The sequence below is a fragment of the Chanos chanos genome, chromosome 7, assembly GCF_902362185.1.
Source record: "Chanos chanos chromosome 7, fChaCha1.1, whole genome shotgun sequence".
NCBI classification, from domain to species: domain Eukaryota; kingdom Metazoa; phylum Chordata; class Actinopteri; order Gonorynchiformes; family Chanidae; genus Chanos; species Chanos chanos.
In genome coordinates, this window is record NC_044501.1 from 14,295,490 (window position 1) to 14,319,477 (window position 23,988).

General features: G+C 40.2%; 1 protein-coding gene across 1 annotated transcript in view; it reads right to left on the reverse strand.

Annotated features, from left to right (window-relative positions):
* The window catches only part of LOC115816029 (neural cell adhesion molecule 2), a 57,688-nt gene that overhangs the window by 2,832 nt on the left and 30,868 nt on the right, over positions 1 to 23,988 (reverse strand). The window contains exons 10-16 of the mRNA XM_030779001.1: positions 23,354 to 23,541; positions 22,862 to 22,958; positions 19,610 to 19,783; positions 16,744 to 16,863; positions 15,885 to 16,006; positions 13,500 to 13,674; positions 1,914 to 2,121 (exon numbers count right to left, since the gene is read on the reverse strand). Coding sequence (XP_030634861.1) covers positions 1,914 to 2,121; positions 13,500 to 13,674; positions 15,885 to 16,006; positions 16,744 to 16,863; positions 19,610 to 19,783; positions 22,862 to 22,958; positions 23,354 to 23,541 — 1,084 coding nt within the window. The remainder of the gene's footprint in view (positions 1 to 1,913; positions 2,122 to 13,499; positions 13,675 to 15,884; positions 16,007 to 16,743; positions 16,864 to 19,609; positions 19,784 to 22,861; positions 22,959 to 23,353; positions 23,542 to 23,988) is intronic.

A 23,988-nucleotide genomic window follows, 5' to 3' on the forward strand; every position in this document is an offset into this window, starting at 1 on the left:
CACACACACACACACACACACACATAACAGATATATAACACATACACAGCACACCCCCACCCCACAGACACACACAGACACACACACACACACACACACACATACATAACAGATATATAACACATACACAGCACACCCCCACCCCACAGACACACACAGACACACACACACACACACACATACATAACAGATATATAACACATACACAGCACACCCCCACCCTCCACCCCACCCCACAGACACACACACACACACACACACACACACACACACACACACACACACACACACACACACACACATAACAGATATATAACACATACACAGCACACCCCCACCCCGCAGACACACACAGACACACACACACACATATAACAGATACATAACACTCACACACAACACAAGCCGTCTCACACACAAAAACCCTCACACACACACACACACACACACACACACACACACACACACACACACACAAGTAGGCAGTACCAGCCTGGCTAATGTGAGGTGTTATCCAGATAGGGACCCGGGCTTGTGTTGTTTCTTTATGTCCTCACTGAGAGTGCGATGTTACATGGTCCTGGTTATATCAGTCAGTGTGGTGTCTATAACCCCCAGAGACAACGAATGGAACCCTGCCAAGGAGCTCAGTTTTTCTCATACAGACCCATAATGACATTAATAAGGACTTTCCCACCAAAGCTTCAAGGATGCCAACATGCCCGTCAGTGTGTGAGTGCGTGTCGGTGTGTGTGTGTGTGTGTGTGTTTGTGTGTGTGTCTATATGTTTTCATATGTCCTTGTCCTAAATCTCTGCCACTTATTAAAATACTTTTTATGTTATAGAAAAAAAAATTCCCTCCATGACTGCACTTCAATCAAAAATCCACCATCCATCATCTGCTAAACGCATAAGTAGAACTGTAAAATGTCATCTCTGTGTGATGCGTTTATCCCATGAGCTTTTCCATTCATGTTCTTGTGTTACAAATGCAACCACTATGAAGATCAACGAGTCTGTACTGTGTCAATTCCAACAACATTACACAGTATGCTGTAAAATTCCCTTGCTTTCAGCAACAATGATTTTTGCAGTTAAGAGAATTCCAGAGAGTTCAGAAGCACTAATTGTCAGTATAATGAGACAGACACACAGTTAAATCCTTCAAGTAACTTTCCATTTTAGAGAGGATAATAAGGAGTTGATATCAAAGGAATATATAGAGTTGAAGAAAACTCTACCAAAGAAACTTTGCATTCAGCTTCAATGCACCAGCTGTGATCAAACTTCCAAAAAAAGCACTTGATCCAGGACTTTCTCAGAGGAGTCAGAGACACTCAGTACTCAATACTGACTGAATCACTGATTTTTACTCCTCATTATATTTTAATACTCCATTATGTGTAATGAAAATAGATCAGATAAACAGTTTATAATATTGGAATCAATACTTGCCTAAATACACAGCAGCAGGAGAAATGCTTTGTATGGGGTAAGCCTATTCTGTCACTCAGAAGTGCACAATGCAGAATGACTCAGCATTTTAGCATAACTCACTGTCCCTAGACAGTCTGTCTCCATAGAGAGCCACTTACTCCATACATAAAAAACCTTCATACCTTCAAAACCTTCATAGATCTAGGAACCAAGCTCAAAAACATTGGACGACCAGCCCTCGTGCAGAGAAAAAAGTGACAGACAAGCACCGGACAAACCTTAAGCCACACTGAAAAGATAAAAAGACAAACTGACACTGAACGAGTGTTGGGATGAGTGTGAGTGACAGTCACTGAACGACAGTGAGGAACACGTGAACAATGAGAAATAAACGTGTAAGAAAAGCGAAACTTGTCGGTGACCGATGCTGATTTATTGAAGTGAGGTGTCGATTGCTGAGAAGGGAGGAACTCACAGGTAAGCAGCTTTGCCCTCCTCCAACTCCTTGCTCTTGCCGCTGGTGGCTGTCTTCTTGCTGCACAGTTTACGGGTGATACACATGAGAAGTCCGCACTGCCGCAGGAAGAAGCAGCTGACGTCCACAACCACCAGGAACACCAGCAGGCCAGCCAGGCCAAGCCCCACCACCGCTCCGAGACCCAGGCCGCTGAACAGGGAGTCTGCTAAGACAGGACAGAGACAGCCCAATTATCACATCTGACCTGGTGACAGGCAAAGAGAACCACTGCCTGGGGGGAGGGTCCGTCATGAGGTTACATATACATGAGGCAGGTGTGTTACAGAAAACCAGCTCAGGGGTAATAGTGTGTAATTATTATTGCACTGTAATAAATGTGTAATGCCACTAATTGGTCTTTTTTTTTCTTTAATGATGAAACATATTAACATGTAATACAATGTCATTATGCCTACCCTGGGAACACCTGTATGCATAGTGGACAGTCATAACAGTTAAATGACCTATCCACCCCCCCCCCCCCCCAAAAAAAAAAAAACCCTTAATATGTATTGATCTTAAAATATTCCCATCAACAAGCCTCTGAAACTATAAGATGGCATTAAAACCAATCTTTGTAGAATGTCTTGTGCATCACCACCAGGCTGGTAGATTTCAGAAGATTTTAAAAGCAAGAGGGTCGGGACAAACTGAACTCATCCTGAGTGAATAAAACATGGTACAGCATGACCTGAAATGAGTTTTTTTTCGGTCACTGGGACGAAGATTAGGAGAGCTCAACATTGCTCCATGTTCCAATGCTTTAGACACGCTTCAGATATAGAGGCCTGTTCAGATTTCAACCTCGGTACACCATAACCATGAGAGATATATTCGTTTATCTTCGTCCGTGCTGATCGTTTCTTTTGGTGAGGTCATCAGATTTTGGCAAAAAGGACTCATTATTATCCTTTTTTCTCCCATCAAAACTTGAGTTCACACTCAAAGCTGTGTTGTTTTAGAATGCCATTAACAGTGATGGGTATTTTGACAATACATATCCTTATAAATAAATCTTAAAACATCAAATGAGTGTAAAAAGAAGACCTGTCATCTCTTTTTGTGATCTAATCTTGTGTGTGTAATTGTGTGTGTAATCTTTTTGATCCATGTTCTCATTTGTTTCTCACACGCACGTAGCTCACATAACGTACGGGCACGTAGCTTTGCGATTAGTATTGGGATGCAAAAATATTTTTGCACTTCTGCATTGATTTGCTTATCAGATTTTGAAAAACGATGCTAAATAAATATTACGATACATTGGTAAATACATTTACTGAAATATTTTGTAGGAACAGTGACTGTAGCAATTGAAGCACAAGCAGGTAATTATCAGAATAGGCCCAAATATCATTAATGTTGAACTTGCCCTTCACCTTGGCTCCATTTAAAACACAGTATGGGGTTTAACTGAATGTATTTTGGAGTTCTAGAAAGATAAACTAATAATGAGGTTGTTTAAATACCTGACAAATATTCATCATAATTTAGAGCAAAGGGAGGGCTTGTTCATCAACACTCAATTAGAACACTTAATGGAAGCGGAGGGCACCACTAGAAAAAAAAAAAAACAAACAAAAAAAACTTTTATATTTCATTTCAATTAGGCTTACCTATTAAATAAATTTACTATCAACAGCCAGATTAAATATCCACCCACCGCTTTATAACATTTCCCTGGCTTCTTCAAACAGCACATTGAAAATTAGTTATCTGTGTAAATAGACCCAGCACAAATTCAATGCTTTGCTTTCTGGCTGTTGACTTAGGTGGACTAAGTGTCTTGGTTTTAACAGTGCGGTCTCCCCCCTCGTTGCTGAATCAGCAAGGGGCCAAGCATCTGCCAAAATAAAGGAAACGCCAGCGTAAAGTGTCTTAATAGGGTCGCTACTTATCTTGGTGCAGCATATCAGAGATCCTTCAAGTGTGTGGCGGTGTTACTGAGGGCATCAGATACCATGCTTGGATGTGACATTCCATCATAAATGTTCAGCTGGGTTGTGATGTGCTGACTGAGATAGCCATGGGATATGATTTATGTCATTTTCATGCTCATCAAAGCATTAGGTGACCACTCACGTCTTATGGATGGGGGTGCTGTCATCTCTAAAGAGATCACTCCATATCAGGATAGAAAAGCTTCAGCACAGGATAAAGGTGGTCACTCTAAACGGTCTTATATATTTTGCCATTTACTTTGCCTGGTTGACCTGGGACATAACAAGACAAAGCTTCTCATCCCATGACACTTCACCATGGGAAAACAACCATAGGCCCTAGAGCGACTAACAGAGACACCTACATTCCTAAAACTCAAAGATACCCCACCTAGCAATCCCTCCTCTGAAATCTCTACAATCTCTTCCACTCGCCATCGTAACCAAACTGGTGGGCTAAATTAATATACAGCCCCACGAATGAATTTAATTAACCGTTAAATTAACTGAAGATGCACAGTTCTGTGGAAGCAAATGGTTTCCCTATACATTGCGTTTCTTATTTAGTCAAGGCTCTTTGATTCTGGCAGATACTTGTAAGTGTGTGCTTCACAGCCTTCTATCATCTCTCCCTCTGGAGACTGGAACTCAGCTAATAAAACTAAATACTGCCTGCACAAATAGCATGGTTACCTGAGGCAGTCAATCAAATACAGCCCTTTTTTTTCCTGAAGATAATTTCAATTGGAAAAAGTTTCTGGAGCAAAGAAAAAAAAAAGAGGTTAAGCATGGTTTTGTCTTTTCATGGGGGGATAACACAGCCTTGCATTGATAAAATTCCAATTATGTCTTAAAACTTTGTGTACAATCTTGGTGTTTTAATATTGTGTTTTGGGACTACAGATATTTTCCTCTTAGGCTTGATCAATATACCCCTTTGCCAGAGGGACCACAATTTGCTGGTTTATCAGAATTCATTTTAAAAGGTGATAAGAGAAGGCACTGGTGGAGATAAGCACTTTGTGGCCCCAAATGAACGGCGAGACCAGACTAAAACACTAGTTTTCCTCTATTTGTTCTAGATTTCACAAAAACACAGTATATCTGAAATTGATCACACCAAAGTATGATACGCAAAGCAATTACTGCTTTAATTCGCATTGAGAAACTTGCAGGTAATTTTCAAATGATACATGGCTTGCTTCATAAACGTAAGAGGATCTTTTTAAGGCTTGTCTGCGGGAAAGGCTTCCTGTTTTCATACGCACTGACTAAAAACCAAATCAGACTTCTGAAGGCTTTGCTTTTAAATCAAACGAAGAGATGCAGCATACTTGAAATGAGATGAATTTGGAGCGGGGTAAGAGGGAAACTCGGAACACTTTATACGATTCACACCTCTGTTTTTTCCAATTTATCAAGCAATAAAGTGGAATGAAAGCTAGACCTGCAGCGTCAACATGATTTATCTCTGATAGCAGCAACACCCTGTATATCTGTTACCGTGGACACCCTGAGATGGTCAAATAATAGTGAGATGTAATGGAATTGGCTTGTTGCCAGGTAAGTGTAGGAGTCTTCAGTCAGCATCAGAGTGAGAATTTTCCAATCTGAGGTTTCCAGTGGTGCTAATCTCAAAGATTGGTTTGATTCATTTTGGAAGCTATGCCAAAATGATCACTTCTCTCAGTCCAGTCTATGCTGCTTTTAGATGACCTATATAGAAAAGTCGAAATCTTCAGAGAAAGAGAGAATGAAATTAAGTCAGTGAAATGAGATGCAATACAAACTGACATAAATCAGCCTTTTTTTTTTAAACCAGTCATTGTTACCAAGATGAATCTGACTTCTGAATAGTTCTCACAATTATTACGGTCTTAAAAAACCTATTCAGAGTCTGTTTGTGGACTGTACTGCCAGATGAATGTGTTTACTTCACTGGTTTCTTAAAGATTGGACTGATTTATGATAAAACAGAAAGATCGATTCAGCACTTCATTTAAGTTAGTTATTTTCGGGCCTCTAAGTGGATGTGATTATTCTATATTCGAATGCTATCAGCATTAGGCAAGAGTCATGATTATGGAACTCTTGATTAGAGCTGAAAGGTTTTTTTTTCCCCCTATGGCTAGCAGAATAAAGACTAAGTAAAAGCCATTAAGTTGAGCTATTCCAAGCAAAAACATGACATGCAGCAAGCAGAGCTGATGGTAGACACTTAAAGAAGCCCGAAGTTGGGTGAACTTTAAAGCTAACTTTCTTCTCCATGGCAAGCCATTAATGATACCAGTCAGTAATGACTGATCAGAGCAATTTAAATCCTGTTTGGGTAGGCCTTACGAGAAGCTCATACTCGTGAATCTTCTCACTAAGGAGATAAGAGGACTACAAGTGAATGGGGGTTTATTGCATAGCCATTACCTAGCCCTCACTCAGTAGCTTCAACTTGATTAAAGTGTACTTAGCAACAAAAGGAGAGATGGAAAACACAGGCTCTTCTGCTATGGCAGCATTAGCTTTTTGGCCGCATTAGCTTTTTAACAAAATGGCCTCACTAACAAGTAACAAGTCAAGCATACCGCATTAGAGCATTCAGAAAAGAACTTAGACTTGCTAAAAGAGCATGAGGCTACTGTCGTGTGCACTCTCAAAGTTCTGCAAAAAATAAATTGTATTTGTAAAGTTTAGAAGATTCTTAAAAGTTTGAAATTACAGCTAAAAGATGTGAATAAAAGAAAGAGGAGTGGGCCCAGACACTGAATTTGAGATGTAATGGTTCACTTTTCACATTCATCTGCTTAGGAACAAAGCTGATTTCATATGCAGTTGGAATTTATGAATTATAATAGTCAAGGTGTGAAGCCAGAGCTGAGAGAAAATAAGGCTATCAATCTCAGACCCAGCAAGTACATTAAAACCAAAGTTCAAACATCCTTTCACAACTGAATTTGCATTTTTTCCATTTCTGTCATCAGAAAAAAAGTAATGATCAAGCATCAACAAAACGTTAACTTGAAACATTCTCATATTTTGTCTTTGTAAAAGTCTTCTAAATTGTGTAAGAATTTCTAATGAGAACACTCCAGTGGATGAAAGGATAGGCCATATATGATGTTTCACTGTTGAAGTCCATCAAACTGCAGAGAAATTCTGCTTTTCAACATGGGGCTCCCCCTTAACCACCAGAGGGGATCTATGATAATCCACTAAATGACTCTGTGAATAGCAACTACGACTGACATTCAAGTGTCTCTGAAATGGGAACAGAAACAAAACATTGTATTTTATGAGCAGGTAAGAAGGAAATGTCTGTACAGTGAGCAAAGGTGTACAGTGATGCTGCAAGTTATATATGTTACCAAGTACACTTTGTCATCAGCCTACTCAAAATCTAACATTTGTCAGGACTCTGAGGACAGGTCCTCTGTTTGTCTAAAGGGTCAATGACTAGGAAAATGTGATACTGAGGGTGAATTGATAGATAATCATCTATATAAACTGAAAGCTGTGAAATTATTTATTTAAGCAGAAAAGGCTAAATGTGGATCATTTATAGAGATGAGATCTCAATACTAGCTGAGGTAACAAAGTGGGTATACTAGCATTTTACCAGAAAGTTCATAAAAGTCACCTAATGTATTAAATATACAAAAAAGGGAAGTTTTACAACTGTAAATAGGCCAATGATAAGCGCACTGATGCAGAGGGATTCTAACTGGTAAGTACATTAAATGAACTGAAGTATTCTCCATTAAGTAAACACTAGTGTCCTATATAAAGGTAACACGGCATATGCTAATGAACACACTAAAAATATCAGCTAGAGGGATGAAAACTGAGGTAAGCTTTTAGTTTTAGTGTGATTGCCAGCTGCAACAGAACATATACGCTGCAGAGGGTTTCAGTCTGAGGACTGCTGGATACTTTAACTATTTCTATTACATGGAATACGGGACTGTGGTGTGCGACCCAGATGACGACTAACTCACTGAGACCCCTGCTTTCTACAGTCTCAGGGACTAAGCCACAGAGACTAATTTGATCTTCTGATTTTACTTCATGACAAATTTTCTCAAGTGGTGGGCAATCAACAGCAGTAAAAAATGCGACCAAAACATTTTGCCTTTAAGAGCAACTCGTTAGAGCTGTTGGGCGTAGCTCTCAAACGTAATCTCTTCATCACAGATTGGCATTAAAAACCATTTAGTTAAAAAGCTAATTAGTTCCCTGTTAGGTGTTGTTAATGAGTGAGTTTGAACCAAGGGTTACATCACTGGATTAGCAATTTATTGAATGAAATTCTTTGAAATACCATATTTATACTAAAACGTATATGATGGAAGTCGTTACTCTTATGTTACAAAAAGCCCAATAAGTTTTAAGGGAAAGTTCATTTGAGGCACTGCTTTGCCAGAGGAGGCCCTAGGCACAGAACTGATTTACGACTGAATTGTTGTTTGCTGCTTTGATTTAGTTTATTCCTCCTCCTTGAGAGCACCGGAGCCATTAAACCATTATTTATGTCTGTCATCATCATGTTTATGGAAAGAAATAAAAAGTAGTCTTTGGATTTTCCTTTATCCTCTCCTGTTCTAGCAATCAATTTTTTTTTTTTTTTTAAAGCAACAACATCAATAGTTAAAAGCGTAATGTTAAAAATGAAAGATAAAAAATAATACCTTAAAGAAATCAAATTTTGAGGCTATGCTATCAAAACATGGTGTTTTTTTTGTAGTGCTAAGTATCATACTTAAGTGAGACAAGGAATAAACATACGTTCAGGTATTGGGGTGATTGTTCTGCCTTCACAACTGTCTATTTTTGCTTATTCTGGAACTTTAACACACATGGTTGAAAAAAATGGAAATAAATTCGATCATCTATCATGAATAACCAAACATAATCCCTCTTAAAAAATTCAAGTCAGACAAGTGAGATGTTGGTTCTGCTTTGAGTTCAAGGCATGCAATCAGTCAGGGCTGTTAGATTATGAAACAGATGGTTTCTTATTTCAGTGCATCTGTCTCCATCGAGGTCCCCAAACATTCGATGTGAGTATGATATAACCCACACTGACGAAATCAATCTTGTCAAGTCAACTTTCGTCAACTAGCCCACCATTTATCTTGCAAAGTAGCAATCACGCTAACCAGATGTGTGGCTAGCCAGCCAGATGGATACAGCTCTTGAATAAAAAGAGAAGAGGGTACGTTAGGTGACTTGTCCAACTAGTTCTGGTGGCTTTTGACAGTGAAAGACAAAATCAACAGTAATATGATCACTTTTGACGGTAAACAAAACAAAATCAAAAATGATTGACTGCTTGGTGATATTGTAATGCAGATGACAAGTAAGACAGATTGGAATCTGTGCCCCAGAAAGATGATATCAGGAAAGCAAGAGAAGTAGAGAAAACATACTTGTCAGTGGTGTACACACACTTTAACATAGATGATGTAATAAAATGAATAATGGTTCAAATAATCCTTATACATTGCTTTCACAGTACATTGCATTCCACTCAACCACAGCAAGATACAACATAGGAGTTAGGGACCTTGAATGGATAGGTAATGGAAGATATAATTCAAAGAAAATGAAGAAACAAAGCATCGTGATTTAGTCTCTCAGGAGGCAAGACAATAGCATTATTTAAGGAGGGCAGAGTGGGAAAGAGTAAATTGTAAAGAAAGCAGCGTGGTGACTGGTCATATGTCTCCTCGTGATTACGGCGCTGCGAAAGGCCAAGGGCAGGAACTTAACAGCACCTCAATAAGAATCACACCAAATAAAATGGCTAAAGTAGCAATCAGAGGGGCAAGGACCGGTGAGAGGTTTAGTCTCAGACCTAATGGATGGTGAGTTGAGACGAATGTCTTGATGACTAAAGTGATATCAGTATTTTTCCTCGTAATGCCTTTTGTGATACTGAAGATGAAAATGGCATGATGAAAATGTCATATAGGAACAATGGTCCCTATATAAATGATAACAATTTGTGTGATCTGTATAAGCAGTCTTCCTAAAATATGACAAGAGATTCTAGAAATTGTTTACAAACGGTGTTTTAGGAAGGGTATTCCTATGGAGTAAAGCATAGCATTAATCAGGTTGTATTTTCCTGTCTTAAGCTTGTCTGTCTTTTCCTGTCTTAAGCCATACTTACGTTTGTTCATGGGTTTAATCATAGTGTTACTATTTGTGACTTTGTAGTAACTGCTCTGCAATTTGGATCTAAGCAGATTGTTGTTTCAGTGCTGCGACAGTGTCAAAGCAAACAATTTGCACTCAACGCTTGGGACTAATTGCTATCATTCCCTTTTGAATGTTTCTGTTTAACAAGGACAACAAAGAAATAACATCTACACACTGTTTGTCAATTATTTTGTTTCAGCAGGATAAAAGCTCTTTCAAGCTATTGAGAACGTGATTTTAAGCTTGGGGGCTTGTGTTTTTATTTATTTGGTCATGTTCTCCTGTGGTCAGTCAGTCAGAGAGCCTCAGTATGTGATGGTCATTGATAGCCTGCTGCCTAGGCTTCTGCAGGTAGAGTTAAATAAAATGCACTTGTCTCTAAAGGTATCGTGGTGCTTGATGTTACAAAACAACTCATAGGGCAGAATAATAATAATAATAATAATAATAATAATAATAATAATAATAAAAAAAAGGTTCACCCAGTCCACAGGCAGAATGCTGACCTCATTCACCCAAACTGAAGTGACGGTTAGTTTAGAGGGGGAAAGGCTCATATCCAAGGTGAACTTAGCAGACAAAAAGAAACATGTGCTCCCAGTTAAAAAACAACAACAACAACAACCAAACAAAAATAACAACAACAACAACAACAAAAACGATTAAGTTGGCATGTCATCCCTTTTTGACTCTTGTTTTGCTGCTTGTGAACCATGGAAAAAAAAAAAAAAAAGATAAGAAAAACACTTCAAAAGAGTTCCTTCACTCCTTCACCCATTGCCAAGTATTCTCCGATTTCAGTCAGTTAAAATCAATCACATATGAGGTAGAACGAAAACATCCATATGAAAAAAACAAAAAAAACAAAACAAAAAAAAACCCCAAAAACAAACAAAATGGACGTTTAAGCTTACTGTCATTAACTTTCATTAAATTCATTTTAAATTTGACAACAGTTAATGCAGTTGACATTATTGGGTCAAGATTAAAATCAGAATGCACTTCAGTGTAAAGACTAAGACTAGTGAAAAACAGGTGGTACAATTAACATTTTACTAAGAGGAGAACAGGAGGGCTGATAGCAGGTTGGCATAACAGTAGAAGGTAATGCGTCCGTCTATGTGTATGCATGTTTGACTGTCACATAGCCCTTCTAAATCAACAAAACACAGGCTACTGTTCCCGGTTCTATCAATGTGTGATAACTGCTTTAATGTCACACACTGATATGGTGTTGAGTGATGACGCATTTAAGAACATCAAGTTTTTTTTCCCAAATTGCCCGATTCAAAAATTTCTTAAAAACATGTCACAGCTCTGAACTTTTGAACTAGGAGACTGACGTTTGTTGAACATCATCTGCCAAAAAGCGGTAAGGTAATATCAACAAGCATTGAGACCTTTTCAAGAAAGTCTGCTTTTAAAGTCGAGATTGTTTTTGACTGTCCCTGATGCTTTTGTTTTGAAGCTGTCAGGCTGTGTTTGTCTTTGGATAGCTAACTGTCACAACTTGCCGTTCACATGTACACATTAGAATTTTTTTTTTTTTTTTTTTTTTTGCACTTTTGCTTCATTATTTTTGATGAAGAAAAATCTTACAACTGGGGAAGAAAACATGTTCATTAAATTAGATAAATTAAACAATGTTTTAGCTCTACAATTAAAAACCCATTAAGAAAGGTCAGTTGAAAATGATGTCTGGAACCAGTGTTTAGATATAAACATTCAGCATTTCACCACAGCTGGTAAATTATGAATATATTCTGTGTACTGCTGCATATCTCTGGGTGCACCAAAATATTGAAATGTCTAATATTTTACATTCACACACACAACTGAAGCCTTGTTTATCTGAATTTTGTCACAGTTGTCGTGGTGTTTCTTTACAAAAGGCACCTTCTCAGAACTGTACTACGCACATGTTTTGAGAAAAAAGTACTTTCTCTTTTTGGTCGAACACAAATGAGTTAAAACAGCAATGTTAATAATGCGGTAAGGTCTTTAGTGCTTAGTCAGGCATAAAGATAGTGTACTGACTAAAGTGTCTTTTTGCCTGTCTGTGTATGTGTGGTCCCAAACACAAGTCTGGCTATGATAAGACACCAGGATTTTAAAATGTCCAACACCCTTAGATGTACTCCTTCTGCAAATTTTCCTTCAAAAGATTCAGTGGCCAGATATCCTCTTCAAATGGCATCAGCAAATCAAACCATCATACCCCACTGCATTTGATCCTGCTCTCCTATCTACTTGAAGGAAATCATGGACTCAGTACCAGGCTGTAGCTGGAGGCATCTCATTTCTCTGCACTGATGTACATCTCTCACACACACAAACACAAATCAGAATGATGGTTTCACTTTTGTCTTTTTGTCATTCCAACCATATGGTCAGTAACCTTAAACATACAGGAAAAATATTTCGATGATTTCAAAGACTCTGGCTTCATGAAGCGTACTGTTTTTGCAGTTCATGATCCTTTGAATTCAGTTTACTTTAATGTAGGCCTTTCCTCCACTGTGTTTGCTTGTATCTTCCCAAATTCGTTAAAGCTCATGACATATGCAGAAGTACAAGAGCGTAAAACTTGGTAGGGGCGCTGGTACACAAACGGTTCAATTAAGGCCGAATGCAACATTTGCGAGGTCCCTTTAAGACCGGGTGGGACGTTCGCGTTCTTCTCCCCTTTCAGAGCAGGACGCAACGTGAGCGCATTTCAGACCATGTCATCCTTTTCAAGACCCCGCAACCGACGAAATGCATCCTGGTTCGCTGGAGTGCACGTGGGGAAGGCGAAATGCTTTGTTTTTTTCTCTGCGTGAAATACTTTTTGTTTGTTTTCGTAGCCTCCGGGTGGGCCGCAAAAAAACATTTCTAAAGTGGCGCCTCAGACCGTGACAATGGCTGACGACCTGAACGAGGGGAGCGGCGTTGATGCGGTCCACATGGAGGCTAAGAAAACAAACAAAGCATTTCGTGCTGAAAAAAAAAAACAAAAAAAAAAGCATTTTGCCTTCCCCACATGTATCTCAGCGAATCGCGATGCATTTCATCGGTCGTGGGTCTTGAAAAGGATGGCATCATCTAAATCACGCTCACATTGCATCAGGCTCTAAAGGGAAAAGAATGCAAATGCCGCACCCATTCTTAAAGGGATCAGACAAATGTTGCATCCAGCCTTAATGGGTTAACTTTTTATGTACCAATGTCCCTACCATACCAGATTCTACGCTCCCTTGCATAAGTAAGAGGGAGGTGAAGCAGGGCGTGATAGTATCTGTAACTACAGGTTTGTATGACAGTTTGTGGCCTGTGTGTGTGCGTGCGCATGTGTGAATGTTTGTGTGTGTGTGTGTGTGTGTGTGTGTGTGTGTGTGTTTTGAAGTTGAGATGTAGGACATTCACGTACCAGTGATATCAGGTTTCTGTGGCATGAGGAACTGGAAAAAAGTGGGCTCAGACAGGCCTTTGACGTTTCTGGCTGTGATCTCTACGTTGTACCGGGTGTTCCACTGCAGAGGCTGTAGCAGGGCATAGTCATTGGCACCAGGAACTAGTTTAGTCATCCACTGTTCCTCTTTGTCCTGAAGGAAAACACAGTCAAGAAGCAGTGAACTTAGTGTAAGAAGCTCAAATGTGTGTTGCTTGAAATCTCTCAGAAAATGTTCTTCAATTTACTCAATGAAATTTTCTGTGTACCTGATGAAATGGTTTGAAAACCAGTTTTACATCACAATCGTTACTGAGTGCTAGCCATACATTTCTGGGCATACTGAGGCTCAGTGGTATTCTCTCCTCTGCTTACACTTCTGTCATCTCACCAGAAAGACGGGATATGTCACTTTGATTCCATGAATCAAACTATTCTGAAATAACCACACCTCCTTAGAAAATAATTACTCCTATATCTTCATGTCATTCACGTCTCCATGTCTTCATTGTCATAATTATACTACATATCTTCATGTCATTTTAAGGGTCTCCAAACCTGTCTCCGACTTGGATTTCAGGTTCATGACTGAATGTGTTTCAAAACCGCAAGGTAGTGGTAACACCGTTTGATCTTTGTTTCTTTGTTTGTTTGTGCGTGTGTGTGTGTGTGCATGTGAAATAGAGATTTTCTTCTTCTTTTTTTTAACTTAATGGCACTGTGGTGGCTGTTTTTCTTTTCTTCAATATTGCTTGTGAAGGACCTTCAAAGAGGCTGACTATGGACACGGTCATTCTTTTTCGTGCCGTGCTTTCATCTATAGACCTATTCTTTATAAAGTGCTTGCTTGGCCACTGGGGGTGAAATCCACAGAACAGATGTAATAAGACTTTGCTAAAGTAGAGAGAACGCTCCCGTTCTGCCTCACTGTGTTCCACAGATCGTGTTTAAAAAAAATCCTTTGTCTGGGGTCCACTCTATGTCATATATGTGCATATGTGTCTGTTTGTTTAAGCTATAAAATATGTCTCTACCCAGCAGACCAAAACACAGGTCTACTTCAAATAGACAAATCGTTGTCATATCCATGACAACTGAAAAAAAAAGAAAAAAAAGAAAAAAAGAAAAGAATCTGCCCCTGTGGATTCACAAAAGAAAATGGAGACAAACTTCAAAGTCCTCCCTCACACAGGCGTGTGGCTCTTTAATGCAACGCTTTTCTACAAGCAAATGAAGCGCCCTTGTGTGTGCTTTTTACATTTCATAAACTCAGTCTGTGCACATCGGGAAATGGGTGGAGAGGAGAAAGTAGAGCAATATCCCCCCAAGAGCATAATGTATTCCGCCACCCACACTCTCTCTGGGTAGTAAACCAGGGAGACAATAGCTGCACAGACACACACACGCACACACACACACACACACACACACACACGCGCACATGCACACACACACACACGCACACACACACACACGCACACACACACACACACGCGCACACACACACACACGCACACACACACACACGCGCACATACACACACACACACACACACACACACACACACACACACACACACATACACACACACGCACACAAACACACACACACAAACACACACACACACACACACGCACACAGGTTGTTGCTGTCTCTTATCAAGATCACAGATTGACACTGATAACATGGTGTGAACGGGATCGTGTGAGCGCAAACAAAACTCTCCATTTTAGCCGACTACTAAAGATGCCCTATAAAAAGGCCTTTACAAGTATATGAACTTTACAAGCCAACATAAAGCTATACTGGTACAGTTTCATAAAGCACCAGCACAAGTTTCTATTAAGAAAGTATGGATATCTTCCAGTGAGACTGATCCATTTTTCATTCATGAGAAAGCATTCAAGAAGTAATTCAAGATGATCTGTAAGTGGAAAAGAGCGTCAACAAATTGGTGAAATTTGTTTTACCCCCCCCCCCCCCCCTCTCTTTTAAAGAACTGAATATCCAAAAATGGCTCATTTGTGTGTAGACACACACACACCAAAAAAAGGACAACACATTTTACTGAAAAGTCAGTAAATCCCTGCAGAGCTGTCAGCCTTCCCACGGGTGCTCTACTTTTGCATACTGTGTTTAGATAAAGAGACTGAGCAGGTATTTAGACACTTCCCATTAATGATATCCACTCCACACATGCCAAACTGAATGCGTGTGTGCTTCTAGGATTGATGTCACTTTATGGGACTGTTTTTTTTTTTTTTTTTTTTAGAGCATCAGTCTAATGGTATGTAGTTAGATATTTCAGAATGACAAATCTGAGATACTGCGAGGGAAATTTCAGTGTGTGCAGGTTAGGCTTACCGTCTTGTATTTAACGATGTATTCTACGATGGGCATGCCTCCATCGTCCTGCTTTACCAGCCCCAGTCTGTAGGCTTTTCCCACTCCTCTCTGGCCGTGCACTGTAGGTGGACTGGGCTCTCCTGAGGAGGATGAAAAAGAAGAAGGAGAAGAAGAAGAAGAAGATGAAGAAGAACAAGAACAAGAAGAAGGAGAAGAAGAAGAAGAAGAAGAAGAAGAAGAAGAAGAGCAGAGGATGTCTTTTTTCCCTTTCACCTTATGGTCCTTCGTATTTCTATATCCCATTGCTTGCATGATTTCAACACCAGCCGGGGAGGACCTAGATTACCACACATCTCCTCAGTTTTATGTGGTGTTAGTGACCGCCTCTTTTCACCAGACTGTGGAGGACTTTGCCAGGAAGCTGTAATGCATGTGGATGTTCGGGCTATGCCTCCCAGATCGATCCACCACCAGTCTGGCACCAGTGGGAGTCACTGCTGCTGGAACAGGGACACGTTCCCCTGCCAGCTTCCCACCTGCCAGTAGGTGTTCACGTGGGCACCGGGCCCAGCCTGAAGCACCGCTGCGGGGGATGCAAACCTGAGTCTCCACCTGGGTGAGCGAGTGTGTTTTCTGCTGTGCCACCCCCAACGCCCCTTGAGGGAGTGTATTAAAAGAGATCCATCTAACTGTCATGTTATTAGAATCTTCTAATAGATACTGCCATTGTTCCTTTCAGTATTCTGAGTCTGCCTTTTTAATACTTAAGGAGCGTATACCAAGAGAGCAATGATTTCGTGATGTGTCAACAGAGAGATGGAAAGAAAGCTGTTCTACTGAGAGGTTATGAGTTGTAGGAGAAAGAGGAGTCGCTCACTGATGGGTAACGTCTGAAAGGTCTCAGTGTGACTGTAGTCGCCCTGACCCTTCCCGTTTACTGCTGCCACTTTCACCTCATATGTTGTGTTGGGCTCCAGACTGGTGAGCAACACCGTCGCTGAAAGAGAGAGAGAGAGAGAGAGAGAGAGAGAGAGAGAGAGGAAAGTGTCAAATGACACATGCAGCTTCTGGTTGGCAAGCTGTGCTGTGCTGTGGTTGTGTGAGTCAAAAATGAGGAGAATTAGAGAAGGAAACAAAGAAAGAATATTAGAAAAATCTAGAACACCAGCCAAGAGACTTCATGAGAAAAAGACAACACCAATAATAGATAGAATTTTACTAAGACTGAAAATACTGTCAAAGACTTGATGTGCAAAACCACAAATGGACAGATACATTATAGAACACAAAAATGATGGGAAATAGGAACTCTTGCTAGGAAATAACAACATGAGGCTGAAAGATAATTTTCACAAAGGTAATTTAACAATATACACTGATACCTTTGTCGATCTCTTTTACCCTACATTTAACAGTTTGTTTGTTTTTTTGTTTTCCCTCAACATTCAACAGTTTGTAACAGTCATCCTGCACACATTGTTATATACATTCTCTATGGCCATGGAGTTCACAATCAGGAAAGGGTCCTAAATCACAGCGTGTTATTAACAGCTCAGCCTGCTGTTTTGTATCTCTCTACCTCTCCTTGTACAATCCCCTCTAATCTGACTGTATCTAATATGAATGCCCTTTGTAAAACACACTAAAGACGGTATCGCACAGGAGTAGCTAATAACATTGCCTCTCAAAGGCAGCTGTCAGCACTGCTAACACCAGCCTATTGTGTCGCATTATCTGTTCAGCGTGACAAATCCCCCATTCTCACCGGGATAACCCTCACAACAAACACAAAGGTGCCAAACATCATTTGGAATCCCTGTTTGATGATTAGATTTAAAACTTTAAGATAGAATGAACATGCACACACATACACGACAGACACGCACAAACACACGCAAAACACACACACACAGACAACCACAAACATCTATGTATGAACAGTTCCGCACACAGGAAATGCACACGCAGACACAAACACAAGCACACTCTACACGCAAACAAACGCGTACGCAAAGACAAACACAAACTCATACAGGCCAAGTATCTACTGATGTTTTTTTTTTTTTTTTAATTTTTAATTTCAAAGTCGATTTTAAAACATTCATTCATAAACAATATTGTTTTCAAATCTCATCTTCTCTTAATGAGTTGCTTTACTCGTATTAATGTAATTCAATTTGCTGTAGATTGCTGGGGATTATTATTGAGAGAAGAAAAAAAAAAAAAAAAGACAAAAAAAGAAAAACAAATCTTTCAGCGGGGTCATCGCATTATGTAAAGCATCAAAGCTTCTACAACATCACATGTTTGGAATTTAGCCCAGTTTGTGTTCCGTTCATGAACTCTAATCACAGCTTTCATTTCAAAATCAATTTCTGATGAAGTTTTGTGTTCCAACAGACCAAATGCCCAAAGGGAGAACTATTCAAAGTTTGGATGAATAACTGAATATGGGGGAGAAAAAAATGCCGTTGTTTACTTTTTGTAAATTAGCTTGTGTTAATGTTCTTTGGTAAACTTCTGATAAAGGCTTGCTCAGTGTTTGAAGAAATGGGCAATTACAATGTGGCGAGCTGTGTTTCGTCCAATGTTTAGCCATTTTTGAGTGGTGCTAAAGCAGTTAACAGATCATTTTGCCACAACTCATTACACTTACAGTTGATTTGGGGTGCAAATGTCCGTCATTTCGCTGAAGGCAATGGCTAACATGAGCAAAATGACTCTTATCTTTGCAAATCAGAATTATGGTCAAAGAGGGAATCAGATAATATGGGCTTTATGAATGCGAGAAATAGGTAAAAACATCATCTTTGGCTGCTGTTAATTTTTTTTTTTTCTCAACATAGCTTCTGCAACTGGTTGTGTTTAATAGCCACATATTCTCTCTCTCTCTCTCTTTCTCTCTCTCTCTTTTTCTATCCAACTTTTCATTCAAAGTTTCGTACTTCCAATGCAATTTCTGTACTTCATAACTGAATTGATATGGTGATGGTTGATCTTTTGATGTTTAAACGGACTAGCTGATCCTCCAGATGTCTTCGTCCAGTAAACCATTTTGAAACGTCCCATGTAAATGCGTTCTCTCTTACGTATGCTGAGCGCGTACCGAACGTGACCCTTTGAACGCGTACCGGACGTGACCGCATCACATTGAGCTCGACTGGCCGCTTTTCCTTCACATGACCTCATGACAACCAAACCGCATGGTCTCTAGGACGACGTGTTGTGTAATAGCAGGCGTGGAAGTGAAGATCCAAGATGATAAGCAATAAAAGAGTGACGCGTGGGTGTGCTGGGTGTGCAGTTGTAACATTACGGAACATATGAAGAACGTTCTTCTCCTGATTCACTTTATTTTTTTCAACCTGTCTTAACCAAATAGGTGTAACTCTACTCAAACATAAAGTCAATAACCTCAGTCTGAATGAAACAAAATCAATACATGTAACTTCACGTATCAAATGTAGGTGCTCGCAACCTGACTGGTCTGAGGTCAGTATTGGTCATATGATCCGTAGATGTAAGCCCACTGAAGCAAATGGAAAACTGAAAAACAATTTTTTTTTTTCCCACCGCAGCTCACAGTTCATTCCATGATGCACTTCACCATAGCCATCTTACACACACCAAGCACAACACAATCATGCTCTAAGGGTCTATTGTATTCTCCAGTTATGAAACCATTATTCTTTCTGTCTTGAGGGCTTTGCGGGCAGTATTATTTTAACCCTGGTGACACTCACTCTGTACGCCAAAGGACTTCACTACCCTCCACTCCTGCGAGCTTACATCCCTGTAGTTAACGATGTAGTGGCTGATCGGGACTCCGCCGTGCGAGTCGGGTTTCATGAAGGTAACCATGGCGGTGCGTTGGGATACTGACGTCAGTCGCACTGAATATGGGTTTGAGGGCACATCTGGAACAAACAAAAAACAAAACAAAACAAAACAAAACGAAACAAAACAATGCAGTCAGAGCTCAGGCAGAAGTAAGTGTGATTGCACTTTGCTGTATTTAATGAAATGATTGCAGTGCTGCAGATTGAAAAGCTGCAGTTGTTTTTTATTGAGCATGTAAAGTCTGATATATGACAGGGGGAGTACACAAGTGACTCTTGTACTACTTGATATTTTTACAGGGTATTCCTGAACACAGAATTATATGTCAGGATATATATGCGCATGCACACACACACACGCACACACACGCACGCACGCACGCACGCACACACACACACACACACACACACACACACATACACACACACACACACGGATAAAAGACCAGGTCATTATATTTATCAGCACTCAGCTCAATCCCGTTATCGCACAAACACTTTCTTTTATCAGCCAAGGCCACAGGGGTTTAACAAATCAAAAGACACCAATTCTGCCCCCCAGGGTCTCCCTCTTAGACGAGCAGCAATACAATGGAGTAGAGGCTTTTCTGAGCTCAAATGTTCTTTTAACATATGTCAACATGGGCAAGACTGCCAAAACAGACACACACACAAACACACACACACACACACACACATGCAAAGACAAGCGTATACTCCATCAGTCGATACGGTTCACGCCTTCCTTGGAAGTGGACTTTGAGGTGAAGCGTATGTTTCTAACACACAAACACACCCACATCCTCACACACACACATCTCATCTTATTGAGTTCTTCTTCTTCTTCTGACACCTTCCTGTTAACAGAAATGTCACAGCTTTGCAAAAAGAAAAAAAAAAAAAAAAAGACAGGCAAAAAAAAATAAAAAAAAACCTCCCTGACCTTCATTTCATTTTAAATGTAGTCCAGTCTACATCTACATCCTCTGACCAACTCATTTCACTTACACTGTGGTATTACTGTTCAAATCCAAAGCTGCACTGCTGGGGTAATTCCCACTGAGAAAGCTGTGAATAATTCAGCTGTGGCATGAATAATACAGACCCCTCTCTGATTAAATGTTAGCTTTGGTGCTGTGCTGCTAAACTAGCGGTGGGAGCAGTTGCTAATAGTTTCATCAGAGTAACTGCCAGCCGGTCGCTCAGATGAGATTACGCTTGCGGGGGGAAGGTGGATATCAATTCACTCTATCCACTTTTCCTCTGCTGCATTCACTCTGGGTCTTTTCATTATAAGGGATAAAAAAAAAAAAATTGCTGAGATTACTGAATGTTGGAAAAGCATGGAGACAGAGAGGAGATGTAAGTCAACTACAATTCATCCTCTCCATATTCTGTAAACCTCGTGTTTACCTCACGGGCAGCTGTGGTCTAGAGGTTAGAGAGTCAAGTTTATGACCGAAGGGTTGCCAGGTCAATTCCCAGGACCGACATCCATAGCTGTGTGCCTTTGGGCATGCTGCCCACTGCTCCTGCATCTGGTGTGTTGGATGGGTTAAATGTGGAGGACAGCTTCACTGCTCACAGTGTGTGTGCGTGCGATCACAGAGATTTACATTTAAAGGTGTTCAGACCTCATTAGTGCCTTGTCATTACTTTACAGGGCTTTTGTGTCCTTCATTTTCTCATACTGAAAAATAAGTTCAACCCCCCTCCCCCCTCAGCTGTCTTTCCAGATATGTTCAACATGCTAATATTCACAATGGTAACGGTAAGCTTGTTAGCTAAAAATAAAAAAAAGTCGTATGCTTTGGAGAGCTTTAGTCTTGTCTACTGTTACACTGCATCATCTCAGTATTTAGCGAGGCTAAGCTTCTTGCTCTCTTTATTCACCGGTTGAGGGATAGATTTACCTCTTTTAACATCACTTCACTTTGTAAATGAGAGCCACTTGGTTCTTAGCTCCTGATAACACAATAATTGAGAGTACAGTGCCTCTATGTATTCTAATTGCCTGTCGTGGTGATATGAGTTTTTCACCTTCTGATGTTACTGGCTGAGATCTCCTCTAAGCCATGATATCGCACTGTACCAAAACACATGCCAATGCAAATATCACTGAAGCTACTCAACCACTTGATTAACAGTGAGGGAAAAAAAAAAAAAAGTTAATTTGTGCTCAGCGTGATGCTCCCTAAAGTTTTGCGCCAGATAAATCTTTAACGTTTGAAGACGAATCAGACGCGGCATGAGAGGCACGTCTTATCGTGAGGCAAAGAGTGTTTCCAATTTCATGGAATCCAAGAGCAGTCCTTTAAGACGTAGGATTTTTGTAATTAAATTTGCATTCCTTAACTCAACATGACGTTTCTCATGTTTAACCTCGTCTGATGTGTTTTACGTGTTCTGTAGTATTGCTTTGTCTGTGCGCGCGTGTGTGGGAGGAAGGGTGTGTTTCCATATGTTTGTGTGTCCATAAAGATGTTTTTTTGATGGAGGAGGATTTGTATTCATATTTCAATCCCACGCTTGCGAACCTCTGTCTGTGCGTTCTCCCCGTTGGGTTGTGGGAAGCCCAGGCTGTGTGATCTGTGTTTAAGTGGACTGAAGGATGCTACAGTAAATTAGCTGGGGTGCTGCAGTAAATTAGGCTGCACTTTCAATACGCCTCTTTCACTCGTCTGCTAAATCAGCTGGCCCTATAGAAGGCAACATTAAGTTAACCTATGAGCTGGCATAAGAAACCTTTTAGGAACATGTGAAGAAGTTCATTGGCTAGGCCAGAAAGCACTGACTGCCATCATTTTTACACTGCATGAATACATTCAATCAGCCTTTTATCAACGGTTCTGAAATGTTTTCATTCCCTATGTCCTTGTTCTTTTGATCATTAGTCGATCGCTTTGGATTCATAAAAAGTGATTCAATAGAGCATTGTGATAAAATATTCTCTACAGCGCTGCACTTACGTAAGTCCCCTTTGGACATCAAATACGACTAAAAGGGAGTCAAGGTAAGGGTTCAGTCCCTGGAAAATGCAATGGACGTATCTTTTTGTAAGCTGTATCAGGTTCTTTCTCAGTTTCTGTCCAGCTCTTCTACTCTCTGTTTATTTCTCTACAACCTTTCAGAAGGGTACTGAGGGCGTGCACGTACCTGCCTGTGCCAGAATAAATTCTTGGTAACGAGTCCCAATGTTGTTCCTGGCTGTGCAGTTGTAGCGGCCAAAGTCCCTGTCGGACATTGGGGTGACCTGGGGGATAAACAGTAGAGGATGAGTTGGGCAGTTGGCAGAGAAAGGCTTAAGGCCATTTGCTGGAAATATCAATAAAAAGTGAACAGTTTTATAAACGGGTTATTGTAACGGAGTTATTGTTATGTCTAACTGTTCTTCACTGCATTAACTAGGAAACATCTGGGTATCGACAAAGTATTCATAAACAAGTAAATCCTTAATAATCAGTACATGTGTTGATTTGAACTAAGGAAAACACAATAATAAATGTAAGTTTTGATGTAAGTATTGAGATGTCTAACAGTAAGATGGTTTGACCTTCAATTTTCAAAAATGTTCATGATATGTACAGTTTGGTAAACAATTGTGATCTTCATTGGTACATCAGATTGTTATTTCTGAGGATTGCTGACCTCCAGTAGAGACCTTCCCTCCGCTGTATGGATCCGCGTATTGCTGGTCCCTTGGTCTGAAATGGTGAACCTGTCCCGCCTCCATAGCATAGTGGCCGGAGGATTGGACCTTACATCACAGCTGATGTTTACGGGATTTCCCTCCCATGAGTAGAAGATTGTGTGATTGGTCTGAAACTTGGGTGCATCTGGAAGAGAGAGTCTGTGATTGGTTTAGAACCAAGACAGACAGTTCTTGATATAAAGCTTAGGCCAAGCACTGAGAGCCCTCCCTTAAAAAAACGAGGCAGCAAAATCACTCATTGCACCAATGTGACAGTCTGCTCCTCTGACACCACTGATGCAAGGCTTTAAAGTTCATTTGATTGCAGGGTAACTGCTGCTCAGTGGGGTCCTTGGATGCATTCCTAAGAGACGACTAAAAATATCACAGCCAAAAAAAAAACAAGAACAAAAAAAAAAAAAAAAACAGACACAAACTTGGCCGTGTTCCAAAGTAAACACAGGCTGAGACAGTGATCTCTGTGAATGAGTTTCGTATACCTTCACTTAAGAACTTGAAATATATTTACAGAAAAGAAAATGGAGAACAAAACTGGGCTTGAGCTGAGCGCACTAGAACCAGCCGCCAGAAA